This window comes from Seriola aureovittata, chromosome 19 (genome assembly GCF_021018895.1).
Source record: "Seriola aureovittata isolate HTS-2021-v1 ecotype China chromosome 19, ASM2101889v1, whole genome shotgun sequence".
In the NCBI taxonomy this organism is placed as follows: domain Eukaryota; kingdom Metazoa; phylum Chordata; class Actinopteri; order Carangiformes; family Carangidae; genus Seriola; species Seriola aureovittata.
Genome location: NC_079382.1, coordinates 13,032,501 through 13,050,293, shown reverse-complemented (window position 1 = coordinate 13,050,293; position 17,793 = coordinate 13,032,501). Strand labels below are relative to the sequence as shown.

Genomic DNA, 17,793 nt, shown 5'->3' with positions numbered 1-17,793 from the left:
TTAGCTCCTTAAGCCTCATCTGTCTTGTAAAACAGATAAAATAAATCCTTTAGCCATTTCTTATTTAGTTTTTTTTATGTCTGTTCTACATGAACACTTTTTGCAGCAGATTTGGTTGAATGCCTGTCAGTGGCTGCTGTGACTGACTCAATGTTTTTTTGTTGCTCTCCTCCCCTTACCCACACATTAATCCGGCGATTAAACAACCTCACACAGTGAGGAGTGACAGAGTGCGGCCACAGATATGGAGGTAATATTTCCTGTTGAATTAACTCTCCTTGGTGCTTCAGCTTCCTGCTTCCTCTCTTTGGGAGAAAATGGGACAGGACTGCGGCGGCCTGTGGAGAGAAAACAGAGAAGCTCAGTGGAAACCTGGGGAAAGCGGCACTCTTGCGATTGTTCGACGCAACACAAACAATGTCTCACTAGTAGGCACAAACACTAGTTTATGGTTCCATTATTTCAAACATTGTGAGGATAAATACTTGCTGATGGGTGTCCATGACCTTTGACCTCTGTGAAACTTCCCTGTGGTGTTTCGGGAATCTCAGCTGTTTGTCACATTCCAATGAATTCCTGAATTTATGTTGGCGTGTGGTGTTAAACTGAACAGCAGGTAACAGCTGTGCCAGACCGTGTGATGGTGTAGAAACAGTAGGTTTTACCTGAAACATATCGACACCTAAAGCGAATAGTGGCTTTCGGTTGTTGTTACATGGTTTTCTTTATGTTGACCTACATCTTGTATCTCATTCACTTTATATTTAATATGGTGAGTGAGTCATTTTCCCAATGAAAACATAGTAGTAGTGGTAGTAGTAGCGACTTTTCTGCCTGAGATGGAAGGTTAGAGCCTTAAGCTGAATGTCGGCGTTGGACAGGAACCAGCAGCTCGACTGCTCTCTCACAAATATTAAGTAGCATTTCAGTAAAGCATAATGCTGAGCCTGAGCTGCTTTGTGTTTCAAGAACCTAATCTTCTATGGTATACTGTGAGACTGGAATTGAGTAATTGCAGTCTCTCCCCACATGTATGTGTGTTTTTAAATGACTGACTTTATGCATTCAGTGTGTGTTGAATTACCTCCGAAAAACCTCCTAGACCATCACCACTGTGACCTCCGAGGACTCCATGGAGAAAAAAAATATATCTGCACATCTGTCCACACTGAAGCTCCACTTCACACGAGGGCCTTTAGCAAAATAGCAGTCCATGCATTTAAATAGGAATATTATTATAATGACAGACCGTCACATCAATTGTATGTGTATGTGTGTACGAATGTGGCGCATTGGTTTTGGGTGAGGGGGAGGGGTGTAGGCCATAAAGCATTGGCTGCACTCTGACAGGTTTGAGAGTCCTGGTGGAGGGACAAGCCTGAACAGTTGACCTCGTGGCTTGATCTTTATGTTAATGCCAGAGAATTTATTATCAGCCAGTTTGGGCCTCGGGGGCACCGGTACTGACAGAAATTTATGTGAGTCTTAAGTTTAATGAGAGAATGAGAGTGGTGATTCATTTATTCTTCTCTATTCTGTTTCTGTCAGCAAAAACGCAGTAGACGATCGGGGATTGAGCAGGGTAGAATGTCTTTTAAAGAGCGCTTCTGGAGAAATTTATGTAGGTGGTGTGCTTTAGGTGTGTTTGGACAAAAAGAAAAAGGAAAGTGAGTGTGGGTTCTTTGAGTGCTGCCAGTCAATCATTTTATCTGTTAGCTAGAGAGAAGGGGTAAACCAGTGATGGAAGAAACGGAGGCATTAGGTTACTAAATAGTTTTCTGCCAGTCAAGCTGATTTGGAGTCGAACTGAAATGAAAATGAATTCTGCTAAGATCTCACTATGTGTGTATTAAGCTTTTATTTTGACGTGTACTTTTTTAATTCTGACATAACCCTCAAAGCTTGATACATGATGGAAACAACCTCTACGACCAAGACTATAATAGTTTGTCAGTTTTTGGTATTGGCCAAAACTCAAGTCAAGATTCTGAAGAACCCAAAAAATCAATTGTGGTTTTAAAGAAAAAAAAAAAAAAAGTTGTGAAAATTAGTTTCCTCGGAGAAATAGTTTGAAAACCTTGACTGCACGCTGCTGGGGGCTGAGCCAAGTCCAACTGTAATTCAGTATAGACCTCTATGCTCCAGCCAGCAAGCTGCAGAGAACATTTCAGTGGACAGGGAGTAATAACTTAGTGTGTTATTGCAAACAGGAGGTCATATTTCTCCTGGTGATCAGTCTTGCCGAGGACAGCTCCTATAAAGAGTGGCACAAAAAGAGTGAGGCAATTAAATGAAAGGTTTTTCTTGAATATGGGCCTACCCACACTGACAGCATGAAATTGTTAACTGTAACTGTGCAAACGCCTCAAGCAGTTTACCTCCGCGAAGTGCTTGGGAATGTAATTTATTTTCATTCACTTTGGTGGTGGGATCACAGTAGCTTGTGATGTGTCATTTGGCTGTTTGAGTAGATTCGATGACATCTGCATGTCTGTGAAACTGAAAACAGCAATACCTCATTAAATATTTGATATTGGCTTCACACTGTGTGTCCTGTTTATTACCCCTCATCCAAAATCTGTTCCAACCACTTATAAAATATGGGGAGTATTTTGCTTGTCAGCTGTCCCGGGGCTCAAGATGGGACCAGAACCAGATGTACGGTTTTTAAAATAGTTATATTACATACTGAACTGCTGCTGAACTCCTCTTTAAAATGCAGTTCCTGCTCTGGACTATTGACACACCTGACTTGAGAGTAATTGCTGCAGTTAACTTAAATCAATTAGCAATCCCAAGCGTCATTAACTGCGTATACTTTGCAGCCACCACCATCACTAATTCAAAACACTGTGTTAATTGTTAATGCTTTGGTTAATTGTCTTAATGATATAGTAGGATGTTGATCAAATGACTTTAAGGGGTTGAGTTTTTGTAGTGAAACATGTTTTCTCCTCTGTTTCTTCCCATGCTTTGCCTGCGGACCCCGTCTGTGATGACTTCTCTCCTCTTTTGTGTTCAGGTAAGACGAAGTTCCTAAAATCCCCATCTGTGGCATTTGATTTACATTCAGACAGATGTGCAACAGAGGCTACCAAAATCCGAGCGTCAGTGTTTTTATTATTCCTTTGTTATTACCTTTCATCTGCTCTAACACTGAGCGATTGTGTCCTTGTTTGCTGATTCTGTCACTACTAACTTGACTCAGTGAACCTAATTTTCTCGCACTTTGCTTTGCCTCAGTGCCTTTGGCAGCACAAAGAGAGAGAGAGAGAAAAACACAAGGATGTTTCTGCTGAAGCTCACTGAATGGCTCCATGAACCATGAAATAAAATCACTTCCTGAAACTTTTTTTTTTTTTTTTTCAATTTCATTAGTCGTCCGCTTCTTTAATTCAGCACTTGTTTAGGCGAATAAAGATGAAAGGGTAAATCGATGGAGGATCAGAGACACAAGGTAATGGGATAGACAAAGGCCCACGTAAAGGTGTGCTGCAAGGGAAGAAAAAAAAAAAGCAACAAGGTCACTTCATTCCTCCTCATTCCTCTGTTGAGCATCCATTGAGCAGCTGAGAATGGGGACAGTAGGAGTGTGTGTGTGCGAGACAAGATAACACACAAGAATGGCATAGCATAATTGAGATATCAATCAAGGAGGTTATTTCAGGGGTAATTGCTGAGGTCCTTTGGTTTGTGTTTGTGTGTGTGTGTGTGTGTGTGTGTGAGAGAGAGAGACACACACAGACAAGACAGCGAGAGAGAGAAGATTGAATGTGAAAAAAACAGTAGATGGTCTTGAGAATCTGTCGTTCATCTTCGTAGAATAGCCATCGTATTCATTCCTGTTTTTCTGTCTCTCTCCGTGAGGCTTCAAGGCTGAGACACTGTATTTTGTATTAACCAAAATAAATAAATCTGATTCCTTTCTGCTCTGTATAATAATGGCTTTATATTTAGTTATGGCTGCATTATTATATTTTAGAAAAAAAAAATTCTAATACAGGCGCACATTGAGGGCAAAGCTTTTATTTGATTAATTTTTCCATCGGAAGTCTGAGGAGTTTCATTTGAACATTGTATGCAGCTATTTTGAGGTTATATTTAATTTGGCTGAGAATAAATAAATGATATTCAGCGTGGGGTTTTACATTTCATACCAGCCTTTGCTTTACTAAGACAGATACCTTGTTTTTTTCCAAATGGTCTCCCAAATGGCTGATGCCTCATTTTGAAATGGAACTCCTCAGTGACATTCATACAGTACTTAATGTTTATGCATGTGGAATGTTTCATTTTATTAAATGCCAACCTGCTTTTATATCCGTATGGGTGGCTGTTTGAGACTTTTGGAGAGGGATTGAGCTTTGTTTTAAGGGCAGCACAGCACTCATGAATATTCCATTTGCTCATGAGATTACTTCCTGTAATAACATGGCTCTGCTCCCCAAGGACATACTGCTACAGACTCCACACACCCTGCTTCATGCACAAACTCTCATACACACTTCACACGTGCCTGCATGTGGGCATACACACACACACACACACACACACACACACACACACACACACACACACACACACACACACACACGTGTTTCACAAGTCCAGGTAGATTATTTGTATATTAGCATAAGAATGTTCACTTCTAATTTGCCATTTTCTGCCCAAGTGCTCTCAGATACTATACTCTCTGCATGGTTAAGTCAGAGGATAAGCTTTTAATTGTGTGGTGGAAATGAGAATAATGGCCCTGGGTAAACTGAGTTTTTTTGGCTTTGCTGAACCCATATGGTCCCATTTCATCATTATTTATCATTTCCCACTGCCTCTGTGCCGTCACTCTTCTTTCTGAAGAATTCTTTGAGAATTCCTCCATCTGAAGTTTAGAATGTTTGAGACTGGAGTTTAAAGGCATTTAAGGGAAATATACATTTGCTTTTTTGCCAAGAGTTGGCTCAAGACATTTGATACCACCCTAATGTATCCACAGGAAATATAAAACTGCCAGCAGCTGGGTAGCTTATTTTAGCACTTAGTAAGCAACAGCTTATGTGGCTCTCTCCAAAACAAACAAACAACAAACGAAATCCCTTAACCACAAAGTTCACTATTTAGCTGGGTGCAGTAACTTATTAGAGATTTGTTATCAATGTGAGTTTACCAGGAGGTTACTACCTCTGGCTATAAATCCCTGATTTTGTCTCTGTTTCACAGTGTGTTTTTACATTTAGGTTTTTTTTTTTTGTACGACTTAAACAAACAAGATGTAATGTGTTAATTTGTGACTCTAAGGCCCTCTTTATATCTGGCATTAAGCTGTGCCTTGACTGATTTGATCACAAGTGGACATCTCTGAGCCCGTCAGTTCACGCCTGGTATTAGAATGCGTCTCCACATGTGTCTTGAGTGACCACTTGTGATCAGATCTCACTTCCACCTTCTACATCTAAATAAACACGTACATCGTTTTTGTTTGGAGAGACCAAATGCTTTGGTGTTTTTGACTAACAGGAGTCACAATGCACTTCCAGTGTCTAATCTTCCGAAAATTAAAAGAAAAATAAGAATAAATCAAAACAATACCGACTGTGTCTATTCCTTGGTGTGTTCCAGAAAAGTTTGACACACTTGTAATAAATCTCTATGGGCTTTTGGACGTCGCGGACAAAGCCAGCTTACCTGATTTGAGAACATGAATGAAGAATGTACTTGTGTTTATGCAGAGGACATCAGTTGAGTAGGTGTTCATTCAGTGTGGCCTGTGGACACATTCACGTACACACTGCTAAAAGAATGTGCCCATAAACGGCCCAGACCACCTCTGAGTGTAGTCTGAGTGATGGGATCTGAATGCATCCTCAGTGTGTCTCGGGTGCATTCGCATCTGCACTTAGAGCTGTCCGCTTGTTAACACCGGGTCTGAACAGGACCTTAGCGTGGCTAATGGTTTCCACCCAGTCTTTGTGCTAAGCTAACAGTTTGTTTTTTACTGTACAGAAACTTCTCATCTAACTCTCTGCAAGAACTAATGATCTATTCATTTCTAGGGTCAGCACACCAAAAAAAAAAAAAAACATACATTTTGTCATAAGTCTAGTGGCGTCTAGCCCATTTCATGAAATGTCGATCTGAGATTTCTGCCTCCACCACAATGCAGTGGTGGTGAATAGAATTCTGTTTGTGGAACTCACAGCATTAAAATTACATTTAAAGAGTTCAGCACTATTCAGACTCAAACCTCACTGTCAACAGTTTTCATTGGAAACACTTGCTCCTGAAGAAACTGTCTATAAGGAACACTGTGTGTTCTCTCTGTGAGCCCCACAAACAAAACTGCACTCTCTTCAGTTTTACAGAAGGTGGAGGAAGAAATCTCAGTCACATACGTCCAAACTTTTAGAAATACATCAAAAAAAAAAAATGTGTGGCTTGGTACCGCATTAGATAAAATGGAAAAAAAGTGTTTTATTGTAGTTTGAGTGGACTAATCCTTTAACATTGGCTGCCACAATGAGTGCACCACTTCATATTTATTTTATACTGGATGTTGAAATGTAAGCCTGCAATATATCAGCAGCATATGGGAATGCGGTTGTGTGTTTTGGATTGAAGACATTAGCAGTGCTGACTTACTTCTGGACATCTGGATTGGTCGTCATCACCTACAGGACATCTTTGGAAAAAGGAGTTTTTCTATATCAAGTTTTTACATCACCACACAGTAAAGACTAACAGCTAACTCAGCCTCTGACCGCTGCCTGTGTTTTTAGATGATGTGTTTATGAAATGGAACTGTGGAAAGAACTATAAAGGAGGAAATGAAGGAAAGAGATGCTATTTTAGGACGGACGGAGCTGAGTTTTGGGTTTTGTCTTCCTCTCTTCACTTACGAATCAAAATCTTTTTCTTGCCCCTTATTGGCGTCTTCTTCCTCCTCTTCTTTCTCATCGCTTCGCAGATGACATCTCTTAACACCCACTTCTCCACCACTGATTTAAAAACCAGGGATGTGATCGTCATAACACAGACCTTCCCAATCAGCATTCCACCAGCCGCTCATTCTCCCATTCAGCTTTGATCAACTTGACTGACACGTGAAACACCCAGTTATCGGCTGCCAGCAAAACAATTATTCACATTATTCACCCGATCGTCATTCAGGGCCGGCAATTAATGATGGCTCCAGCCAACCATGAAGTGGACATGATGGGGGGCATTAGAACAGCAGTCGGGGGTGGCGATGTGGCAAAATAGGAGGAGGATGTTTGAGCATGTTGTCAACAGGCCAGAGATGTGGATGACAAATGACCAGTGCTGGTCTCTCATCAAGCTGATGTCTGTGTTTTTCATGGAGCTGTGTCTGATTGAATAATGTAGTTTCAAAAGAGAGCGGCGGGATGAAAGGCACCTTTCATGTGGAATTAGGGGGCTTTTTTTCCCCATAGATTTAAAGCACCTATGGATCAAATATTGCTGAAGTTTTCACTCAGACTGAATTGGCTTATTGATCAGCGATTGATCAATCAATCTATGAATTGATTTGTCACCTTCAGCTGCCTTGAACTGTGATTGCTTTCATCCTTGTATGTGGGTCAAGGCTTTATAGGTGTGTCCAAGTTTGCTAGGCCGTCTCTCTTTGTCTTTGCACCTTTTGTAGTGAAGCACCAAAATGCAGTATTAACACCTCTACTGTGGCATCAAGCCTCATGAAAGAAACTCTAGTCAGCTGATAGAAGAAATATTAACTTGCCTGTGCAGCTGGTTACGTTGTGAATAAAAATATGTCTGGGATTCGTTGAATTTAGTACCTACCTTTGTTCCTGGTTTTTGAGATAAAGGTGTTTATGAGTGTAATACGTGTTCATGAATGTGTCTTAGAGGAGGGAAGGGGGGAAAAAAGAGTTTTGTGGTTTCAGAAATTGCCAGCTGCTTATGGGACATAAAAAGGACTTTCACAAGTCTGGCTGATGCTGACATAAAAGCTGTCTGGTGCTTTGAAGGCATGGACCCTTTTGAGAACTGACGTTATGCATCAGCACTTTGTCAGAGCTACAACCACTGCGCCACTGCTGGGGACCAAACACAAGAATAAAAAATGAAATGGAAAAATACAGTCCTGTCCACGGAGATATTTTCAGAAAGACATTAGTATTTATCAAAATCCCCATTAATGAATGTCTCCCAAACTGTATTTCAGGTGTATGCTTACATGGAAAAACACATTATCCAGTGTAGGGGGACTGACAGACATTTAGAATATAATACAAGCAAGAGAGGCTGGGATTGTGACAACTTTGCTATTAAATGGGAGTCTTACTTTTTAACTTGGAAGTAGACATACAGATAGACAGGCAGGCGGAAAAGAGAGACGGAGACGCAGAGGGCAAGAATGAAAGATCACAGATAGTCATCATTATCTAGCTCCAGTCCTCCCAGTGGTGGAGCAGATCAATACGATGTACCCAGCATGGCTCTGCAGTGGAACCAGCTCCACACAGCCTCTCATTACTGCCTACACTCTCGTCACTACACACACACACACACACACACACACACACACACACACACACACACACACACACACAGAGCTGCCACTGTTCACACTTGCTGCAATGCCTGTGTACATATCGTGTGTCTCTGTCAGTCATCGGTGCATGTTGCCCAAACATGACACATCTGAACAAACATTTGCTCTGATTTTGCCCAGTTGAAGTGTTATTGGGCTGGGTTTTTAAAAGAGTAGCACTGCTAACAGTGGGTTGGAAGCAATTTGAATGGATACAAAGCATTGACCTTTTTGTTTGAAGACAGTGCTTCTGGCATAGAGCTACAGCAGTCTGCACAGATTTAGGTAGTCTTCCTCAAATGGGGTTTGTAGAGTAAACCTTAAATCTGTTTTTTTCCTTTTAACATGTCAGACCTTTCAGCTACACACACACACACACACACACACACACACACACACACACACACTCTCAAACACTCTTCCAATCATTCCAAATCCCAATCTCAGCGAAATTAGGTCATAATATTTACTGTGTTAACGAGTTTCTATTTTTGAATAATTAACATGGAGTTAGTGGGATTTGAGGAGGGAATTGGGTCTCAATATAATCCTCCATGCCTCTGGTGAATGCAAATGTATTGTATGTGAGACTGGTTGATCTCTATTCTGGACTGGTTGTATGGAAGGTGGATTAGCTTGGTGTTTGAGTCTTAAGTGAAAATGCTTTTTGAAACAGGAACAAAAGGAAAAAAAGAAGAGCTGCTTCAGGTTTTGGGGTGTCTTTTTACTGTGCCGGATGTGTAGGAGTCATCAGGTGTCTATATATACATGAGCATGATACATATGAACCATTTCTGTTAAAAAAATGTCATGCACGTCTGCCCTTTTTGGAGTTTTCCCAACAGCTCTTCAGCTCTGAGGAGCAGCTCAGAGAGTCCCCCAGACCCTCTGATTTGCATTCACCGTAAAGTTCAACAAGCCGAAGGCTTTTGCCACCGAACAGTGATGCTGAGCTGTGGTTGTTTTTCTCAGTCTTAATCAAGTGAAGGGCAGGCTGTTTTTGCGCAGCAGTTTGTAGAGTTTCATCGTCTTTATTCTCTCCGTGTGGCACTTTGTGCTTTTAAAATTAAGTTAGCGACTCTCTCAGGGAGTTGGCAGGAGCTTGTCAGTTGCTCTGGGAGAGTTGAAATCTGATCCAGAAAATACAGCTGTGTGTATCTGTGTGTTTTTGTGTCATTTCCTTACATACACACCAACGCCAAAACGCCAGATGTTCTTCCGTGTTTTATAGCTAACTGCCCCAGGAGAGAGCAGAGCCACCTGCTGGAGGAGGTTCCCCATTCTGTTGCTGGTGCACCACGACCTTGAATATCTACATAAACATCCATCTGCTTCCCGTACGCACCATCCTGCTGCTACATTAAATCTACATTGCATACTAGGTGTCGCCCAGTGATTAGCATTTTCACCTCATAGATTTTTTTTCATAAATTCCTGCTGCAGCTTTTAATTTCGTAATCGAATGAAAAGTCGTTTTACTTCGTCAAACATTGCAACTTTAAGTCTTAATGAGCCCAGGTTTGAGAGCAGCAGTTTGTCTGGTGAGGATCTGAGCATAGATGTGGTGTTCGGGCCTATTTCTGAATGTCACTGTTTTTATCTTTACGTACACATCCTAGGACAGCAAGTGGTGAGGTGCGTTCATTTTCTCTCTGAGAGCGCCCCTCTTGACTGTTAGTGCTAGTGCTAGCCCATTGGTTGTTTTCACATAGCTCCTCCGGCCCTGCAGTGATTTATGTAATCCGCCAGGAAAACAAGGTCACCTTTGCCTAACCTTTGTCTCTATAGATGATGCCAGTTACCATCCTAAGAAAACAAAAACAAAAAGCACCCCGTCAGCCTGCTTCCTATAGTATGTGCAACTGCACTATGAATGACCCCATCACTCTGTGAGCCTAAGTGATGATGTGGTGGTGCTGTGATGACCTGTGTACATTCAGCCCAGTGCATCCTGGAGTAGCTCCAGCTCAGTGAATAAGGAACACATTCAAACTCAGGCTGATTTAAGATAGACGTATGGATGAAGACAAACTTAAGTGTCTCATATTGTCTGAATGCTCAGCCTGTCATGTTAGTTAGTGAAACATAATCACTGCAATAGGCTGCAATGTATTTATTTGATGCCAAATTGAAATGAGACACACATCATGTATTTAACCTCCAGTCATCTCTATCTCTCACATCCCCAGCCTTCATATTTTGCTGAAGATTGTCACACCCTGGTGTCATAGCAACCAATCTGTAAGGAGCCATAGAGTGAGAGATTAAGGGACAGAGCAATAGGGGATGGACTGGTTTAGAAAAGCAGAGACTGAAAAAAAACTGGGAGAGGAAGGAGCACAAAGATCAAGAGCAGGGGAGAGGCAAAGAAAGAGGGAGATGTATTAAGGTGCATGTTTCTCTTTCAGCTTCATACTCTGCCACTAAATTGCCAAATGGCAGATAAAGAAAAAGATACTCAAGCCCAAGGGTGTTGTCAGTTGGACGTGGCCGCGCGTCGTTACGAAATGTCTTTCTATGACCATTAGAGTGACTCACTGATGCATTTTGCAGACACTTACTGTTACTGGTCCAACACAGCAGACTCAAGTGAATTCAACTGAACAAAGTAAGTGAATAAAATAACATTTATGCTAATTTCTGTTTTAGTTTAACAAAAGGAAAATTGGAATATCCCCTCTGGTTTTTTTATTGAATAAGTAGTTTAACTAACCAGAGTGTAATCTTTCAATAACAGTGAAGTAAAAAAGATGGCTGTGCTCTGTCTCAGAAATCACTGTGTGTTTTTCTCTCTTAGACGAAGTAGAAGAAATCTATCACATGAAGCTGTGACAATGATCCTGTAGTGTTGTTATGTGTGTCTGTGTGCGTTTCCCTGCTGGGTTACTCCTCTTTACACAGGAACTAAGTCCTGCTGTGCGATCATGCTTAGTGAAGCCCACCCAACCCCCTGCAGGCACACAAACACACACTCTCACATATGCCTACACACACACACACACACACACACACACACGCACACACGCACACACATGCACACACAGGTATATACCTGTGTGGTATATGCCTACTTACACATGGTGTGCTGCTCACATTCATACAGCCTAAGGAGCAGAGGGTTATAGTAAAAGTATTTTCAGTTTCCCCAATGCTCTCAGTAAAGGAACTGATCTAAGCTGTTTCCCATTGGCATTAAATATGCATTATTCCCAGCCTTTCATGTGGGCACTGAGCTGTGTTTTGTGTAAGAAGTCCTGGGGATATTTTCTGATACTTGCAGCCCACCAATTTTTTATCTTCATCTTTTAATTAAGAAGGAGAATGAGGTCTGCGAGAAAGCGAGCTAATCTTTATTAAATGGAATTTCTGGGCCACTGGGTTGCTTCAGGGCTGGTTACGAAACATCCCGCCAACAAACACCACAAAACCCCAGCCCCATGATCCATTATTTCTCATCAATTAACCTTGAGAAACCGAGGGAAAAGACCACACTGAAATAATATGAGGCATAACATGGGCATTACACTGTCTAATAATTACTTCAACCATCACCTGTTGTCTCATTCTCTTTGAATAATGTTGAGCAAGGGTCTCATCACTGACAGTATCCCATTGTTCACCCTGTCGGTAAGCCATCTCCAGCTCAGGCGATGTGCACAGCCCCTGGGCCTCCAGCCTGGTTCCATCTTGTGTAAGGACACGGTAATCAATCATTTTTTGACGAGTGTCTGTGGGGTGGGGGGGGGTGGGGGTTGAGGACGGGGAGGACTAGGCCCACACTGGCTCACAGGAAAAAAGGTGATTCCTAATCCCAGCAATCTGCTGGCTCCTGTGACCAACACTGGTGGCTGTTATTTCCCCTTTCCTGGCAGGTTGGCCCTCTGCTATTCCATTATCCCCCTCTCTGTAATTAAAGGCAGCCAAGGGGAACTGAGAGGGAGCGAGAGAGCAGACGAGCTCGGGATAGGTGTCCGTATTTCACATAGAGGATAGCTGACAGCAAAGATCCAAGACTTTTCATGGCCTGAGGGGGTGTGTGTAATTAGACTATTACAATGCAGTTTTGCCCAACAAGTCCTCATACCTGGACAAAGTAGGTCATTTGTCAGTGCTTTAAAAAAAAAAAAAAGAAAAAAAAAAGGCTCTTGAACATTTTCTTATCTGATCTGTTGGGTAACCAAAAAGAAAAGATGGCTGTCTCATTGGTTAAAAGAAACCAACGTCCAGTGTTAGTTGGAGACAGGACACAAACCATTGATTCCAGTGTTGAAATCACACCAATTGTACACACAGCTTAAAACCCAGAATTTCTCCTTTCTACACTATAAGCTATATCACACTGCTCCCTGCTTTGGCACTGAACATAAAACGTAGTGCAGGTCTGCCTGAACAAAACAATCAGTATTGTCCCCTTTTTTTTTTTTTTTTTTCTGGAGAGCCGTTTCATTTTGTCACGAGGGAAAGTACGCTCTCCTCCAATGAGTTCAGAAACCTGCGCCTCAGTCTTCCTGCGCGTGTGTGCGTATGTGCGTGCGTGTGTGTGTAAATAAAGATGATACTCAATAATTCCATCCTGCCAGCACACGCTAGGACTGTAATATCGCACGCTGCGAGCACGCCCTGTTCACACTCATAAATCACAAATCTCTGTGCAGTTTTTTTTCCATCTTCTCTCTGCAAAAGTCCTGAAATGTTTGCCAGTTGTTTTGTGAGTGTAACCCCATGACAGGGTTTTGTCTGTGGGCCCACACTGGCTGGAATTGGACAAGATTGGAACCTGTCACTGTAATGGGGTCTGTGACCCGGTGGGGCTATCACAGGCAATGTGTGTGTGGGTGGCTAAGGGTGCATATACACAAGTCTCTGCATGTGCAGTGATGTATGAGGATGCAAACTCTCTGATAGAGCCTCAAGGGCATGGCTTAGCTGCCATAAACAAGCAGCCTTGGTTATCAGTTAGGCGGTAAATATTGATTATTTTAAATGGCTATCACATTACACTCATAAATATACATTGATTACACATCCTTGGGTTGAAATCCTTCGATTTGCTTTTGAAAAATTTAAAACTATTAGCAGCTCATGAAACAGTAATTTATGAATTCTTATTCATCTACTGAAGGCCCCTGAGATACAGCTGTTTCAGAAACAACTATCCACCGCTGAATGAATTAATGTGAAGATTAATTAAAAGTTTTACCCAAATTTGTATAAATTGCTGCATTTATTATCACTATATTTTTTTTATATAACCCCAAACCATACAAAACAAGGAACCTCTAGTTTTCCAACATTTGGAGTCGATTCCTGGTAGTTTTATCCATCAGTTGTGTTACAGCCCATTGACAGAAAACAAAATGTCAGTCACCCCAGAATAGACCCCAACAACCATCATCTCCACGTTCCACTGCAGCATAAACCACCATACCTTCCAGACCCAAGACTTCACCAGTGTACAATCACAGTGTCTGCAAAATATACAACACATCATTAACTGTGGTCTACCCCTGGTTATTTAATACGCTATTTTTTCTCTCAGCCCGTGAACTCCCCTCACTGGGAAAGCCTTGAGGGTATAGATAGTTCATGTATACCACTGCCAACATTGTAGAAAAAATGTTACAACCAGAGTCAGCACTCATTCAATGATGAACTGCGTTTTACCTCTTACCTCTCTCTTCTCTGAATTCACTCCTCAGCAGTTTGGGCTTCTGCCTCTCCCTTATTTCCTCCAGCCACTGCCTGGAAGTGTTGATCACATTGACGTGAGTGCGCCTTGCTCACCGTGGGTGTAAATAATCAGATTTGTGACAACCAGTCAGAGGAGGTGAGAATTGAATTTTTGAACTCTCATTTTATAGGTCTGATATGAATACTGTTCAGCAGATGAAACAGCATGCCTCCGCTCATGAAGAGAAACTGAATTACTAATTTGAGACAGAGGCAAGCAAAGATTAAAACAGTTTCACTGACTGGCAAAGGGACTCCCGCAGTGTGCCAAGATGCATGGAGCCCATCTTTGGCAGATTTGGTGCTCATACTGTATAAAGAGTGAAAGCATCCTCTATCTATCAGGATACTGCACAGGCTTTAACAGTGAAAAATAATTTTTTAATCTTGGCAACCCTAGGGAATAAAAAAAAAAAATCAACCTGCAGCAACATTTGGATTCATTTTCGTAAGGCAGTTTTACACCCACCACAAATTGGTAAAATTGAATCGTCACAATGTCATCTAAAATAATGATTAAGACGTATGCCAAGGACGCTGCTGACACAGATGAGTTTGATCGACCACAACCTTATAATTTTCAGCCTTTCGGTCCAAGAGACTGGAAACAAGCAAAGGTGAGGGGGGAAATAGCGAGGCAAGGTGAGAAATTGAGTGATGATTTGTCAACTCAGTGTCCTGACAGACTCGATTTTGTGCAGCCTGCGTACACATGATGAAAAGCAGTGGAATTGAAACGGAAACTGGCACAAAAAGAGTGAAAGTCTACTGACCTGACTGATCTTTACCTACTCCTGCTCAGTGCACTTAGTGGCAGGATCAGGGATTCCCCCTTCCTTTTGTAACATAGAAACATACATGTGAAATAAGAAACAGCTTTTAAGGGTCAAGGTCGTAGAAAAAAATCACAGCATTTCTTTTTCTCATTTCTGGCTTTTTGGCTTTTAAAACTTATGAATATGTTTATTGTCTTGCTTGGTCATATTAACCCAATAGTGTAGAATTATTAACACCTTCAACTTTGAATGAATGAACATTCATCACTTGTAGAAAATGTTGTAATGCATTCATTTTAATAATTTTTTTTGTCATAACAGCCTCTAGAATAACTTCCTTTCAATGTGTGAATTCCTCAGATGAGTTTTTTTTCCATCATAATTCTCATCAAAATCAAGGATAAAGGTATTGAACCTTTTAATAAATTAGCTCCCCCAGAGCTTGACAGAGCAGGACATAGAGTGGATTCAGCCTTGAGGCAATCTTTTATAGAAAGAGCAGCAGAGAGCTTGATCTGTCTTTATGCGCTTTTAATTACACACGGCTGGCTGGGCTCCAATCCCCAGAGAGCTGAGGTAAAGCACACGCCGGGACCAGCCACCACTCCGCTGGCAGCTCAGCATTACCCTACCTAAACACCCTCGAGGGAGGGAGAGGAGGGAGGATCACAGGCACTTCTGAGGGCAATACAGGGTTAATTCAGTAGACAAATTTACAAGAGCCACAGGCGGCTGTCTATCATTCCTCAGTATTTTGACTGACGTGCAGTGAAAGCAACTGTCGAGCCTGGGTGCAGGTTACGAGCAAATCACACTCTGGAGCCTCGCATGCCCAGTATATCCCACATACCTCACATACAAACCTACGCCTGCATGTTTTATTACGTACATGCAAATTTCTCCAAAAGGAAAACCCCATCTGAAATTCTTACTTTCTAAGTTGAAGAAGCAGTTCTGGCCATGTTGTGGCGCATGGCGTTCCATGGATGGTGATATTTGATGACCGTTATTGGCTGACATTATAACCTGTCAGATTTTCATCTTGTGGTCAGGTGACAGACAGGTAGTCAGTGTCACTGGGTGATGCGAGAAGACAGACATGCTGCACGGCCTTATCTACTATGACTGATTTACTATGACTGATTGATCGAACGGAAAACGTTCAGCTATGTCAGGACATGGGATTATGCTCAGGCTAGTCGGTGCTTTTTTTTTGTGTCCACACGTTTTTCTGTAGAGTGACCGCACAGCGCTCACACACTGACAAACACATGAATCCACCAAGATTCACAGCCCCCCTCTCTCTGTCTCACACACACACACACACACACGGTTATTCTCTCACACGTCTTTCATCGACACACATTCCAACAGCTCAGAGCACGTTGAGCAGCTAGAGCCAAGGGAATAAGACTCCCTCACACAGAGAGACCTTTTTTATGTATCAGAAACCCTTGATTCACATGACTCTCACCTCCCAGAACCATACTTTACCACGAAATGAATGGTGTAACCTCCAGGCAATGTCAAGGTGAAGGAAACGTGTCAGTGCCTCCCTGGTGAGCTTTTCTTCGCTCCGGCTCTCTGCAGTTAATGACTCGAGCGTGGAAAGTGTTACCTCTGCCAGGCCTGGCCAGATGACCCGGAGGAGATGGTTGGAGGGAGGGGAGGATACAGACTGTAATCACAGGCAATCATCAGCTCTCTCAGTGGATTTCTGCTACTCTGGACTGGACTGCTTGGCCCCAAACCTGTGATTTGAGCTGCGAGGTAGAGTGAGACAAAAGAAAAAGGATGAGGATGAAGATGTCAATGAAGATTTAACGTAGAGTACACAAAAATGAACGATTCTGGTGATTTACTGTTGGTGAGAATTCCCCAGGATGCCTTTGGTTTTGTTTGGTGATAGCTGGTGACACTGCCTATAGTGCTAGTTGAAACAGAGACCTGGCTTGAAGAGAATTTAGAGGTTGGAGGTTGAGAAGTGGATCCATCCACATTAGCAAAGTCTGGCTCAGATGTTTCCTAAGAGAGAATGTCACTGTAGCTTAACTACGTCCTATAATTAGCATGTTCTAAAAGTAGCCAATTTCACTTTTAGCAAAGAAATATATAGCTATATAGCATTCATTTCAAAGTACTGGTTAATTACATCTGGCCACATGAATTCTAAACAATAATGGTCTATTTTTAGATTTTCCATGTAGTTGTGGGAGTCTACAGACATGCTAGTGGCTACATGAGGCTGTAGCCACTAGCTAGAGAGCTAGCATGCTAACAACCTCACAATGACAATGCTGACATGCCGATGTTTAGGCAGTATCATGTTGACTATGGTCACCATCATAGTTTAGCGTGTTAGCATACTAATGTTCGCTAACTAGCGCTAAACATATGTACAGCTAAGTTGATGGAATGTCATTCGTTTTGCAGTCAAAGTTTTGACCTGATGGTGGCCCTAGACCAAAAATCAGATGATAACCAAGTTGTTAAAATTCATTGTGATGGGGACATGGATGTGTATCCCAAATTTCATGGAAGTCTGTCCAATATTTTAGAAGAAATTTTACTAAAAGCCAAAAATATCAGCATCTGGTGAATGTCTATACAACATTTCCATTCAGTGGTTGTTGAGATATTTCAGAGTGGACCGGTGATGGACCAGTGGACCAACAGAAGACACTTAAATACGCCATATCTCGGTTCAACACATCCACA

The 17,793-nt window shown here is 41.9% G+C and overlaps 1 protein-coding gene across 4 annotated transcripts in view; it reads left to right on the top strand.

Moving 5' to 3' along the window:
- sash1a (SAM and SH3 domain containing 1a) overlaps nucleotides 1-17,793 on the top strand; it is a 162,169-nt gene that overhangs the window by 65,806 nt on the left and 78,570 nt on the right. The window contains exon 2 of one of the 4 annotated variants that reach the window (XM_056405759.1): nucleotides 3,023-3,107. The exons of the other annotated variants lie outside the window; for them this stretch is intronic. Coding sequence (XP_056261734.1) covers nucleotides 3,078-3,107 — 30 coding nt within the window. The 5' untranslated portion in view covers nucleotides 3,023-3,077. The remainder of the gene's footprint in view (nucleotides 1-3,022; nucleotides 3,108-17,793) is intronic. 4 annotated transcript variants of the gene reach the window in all.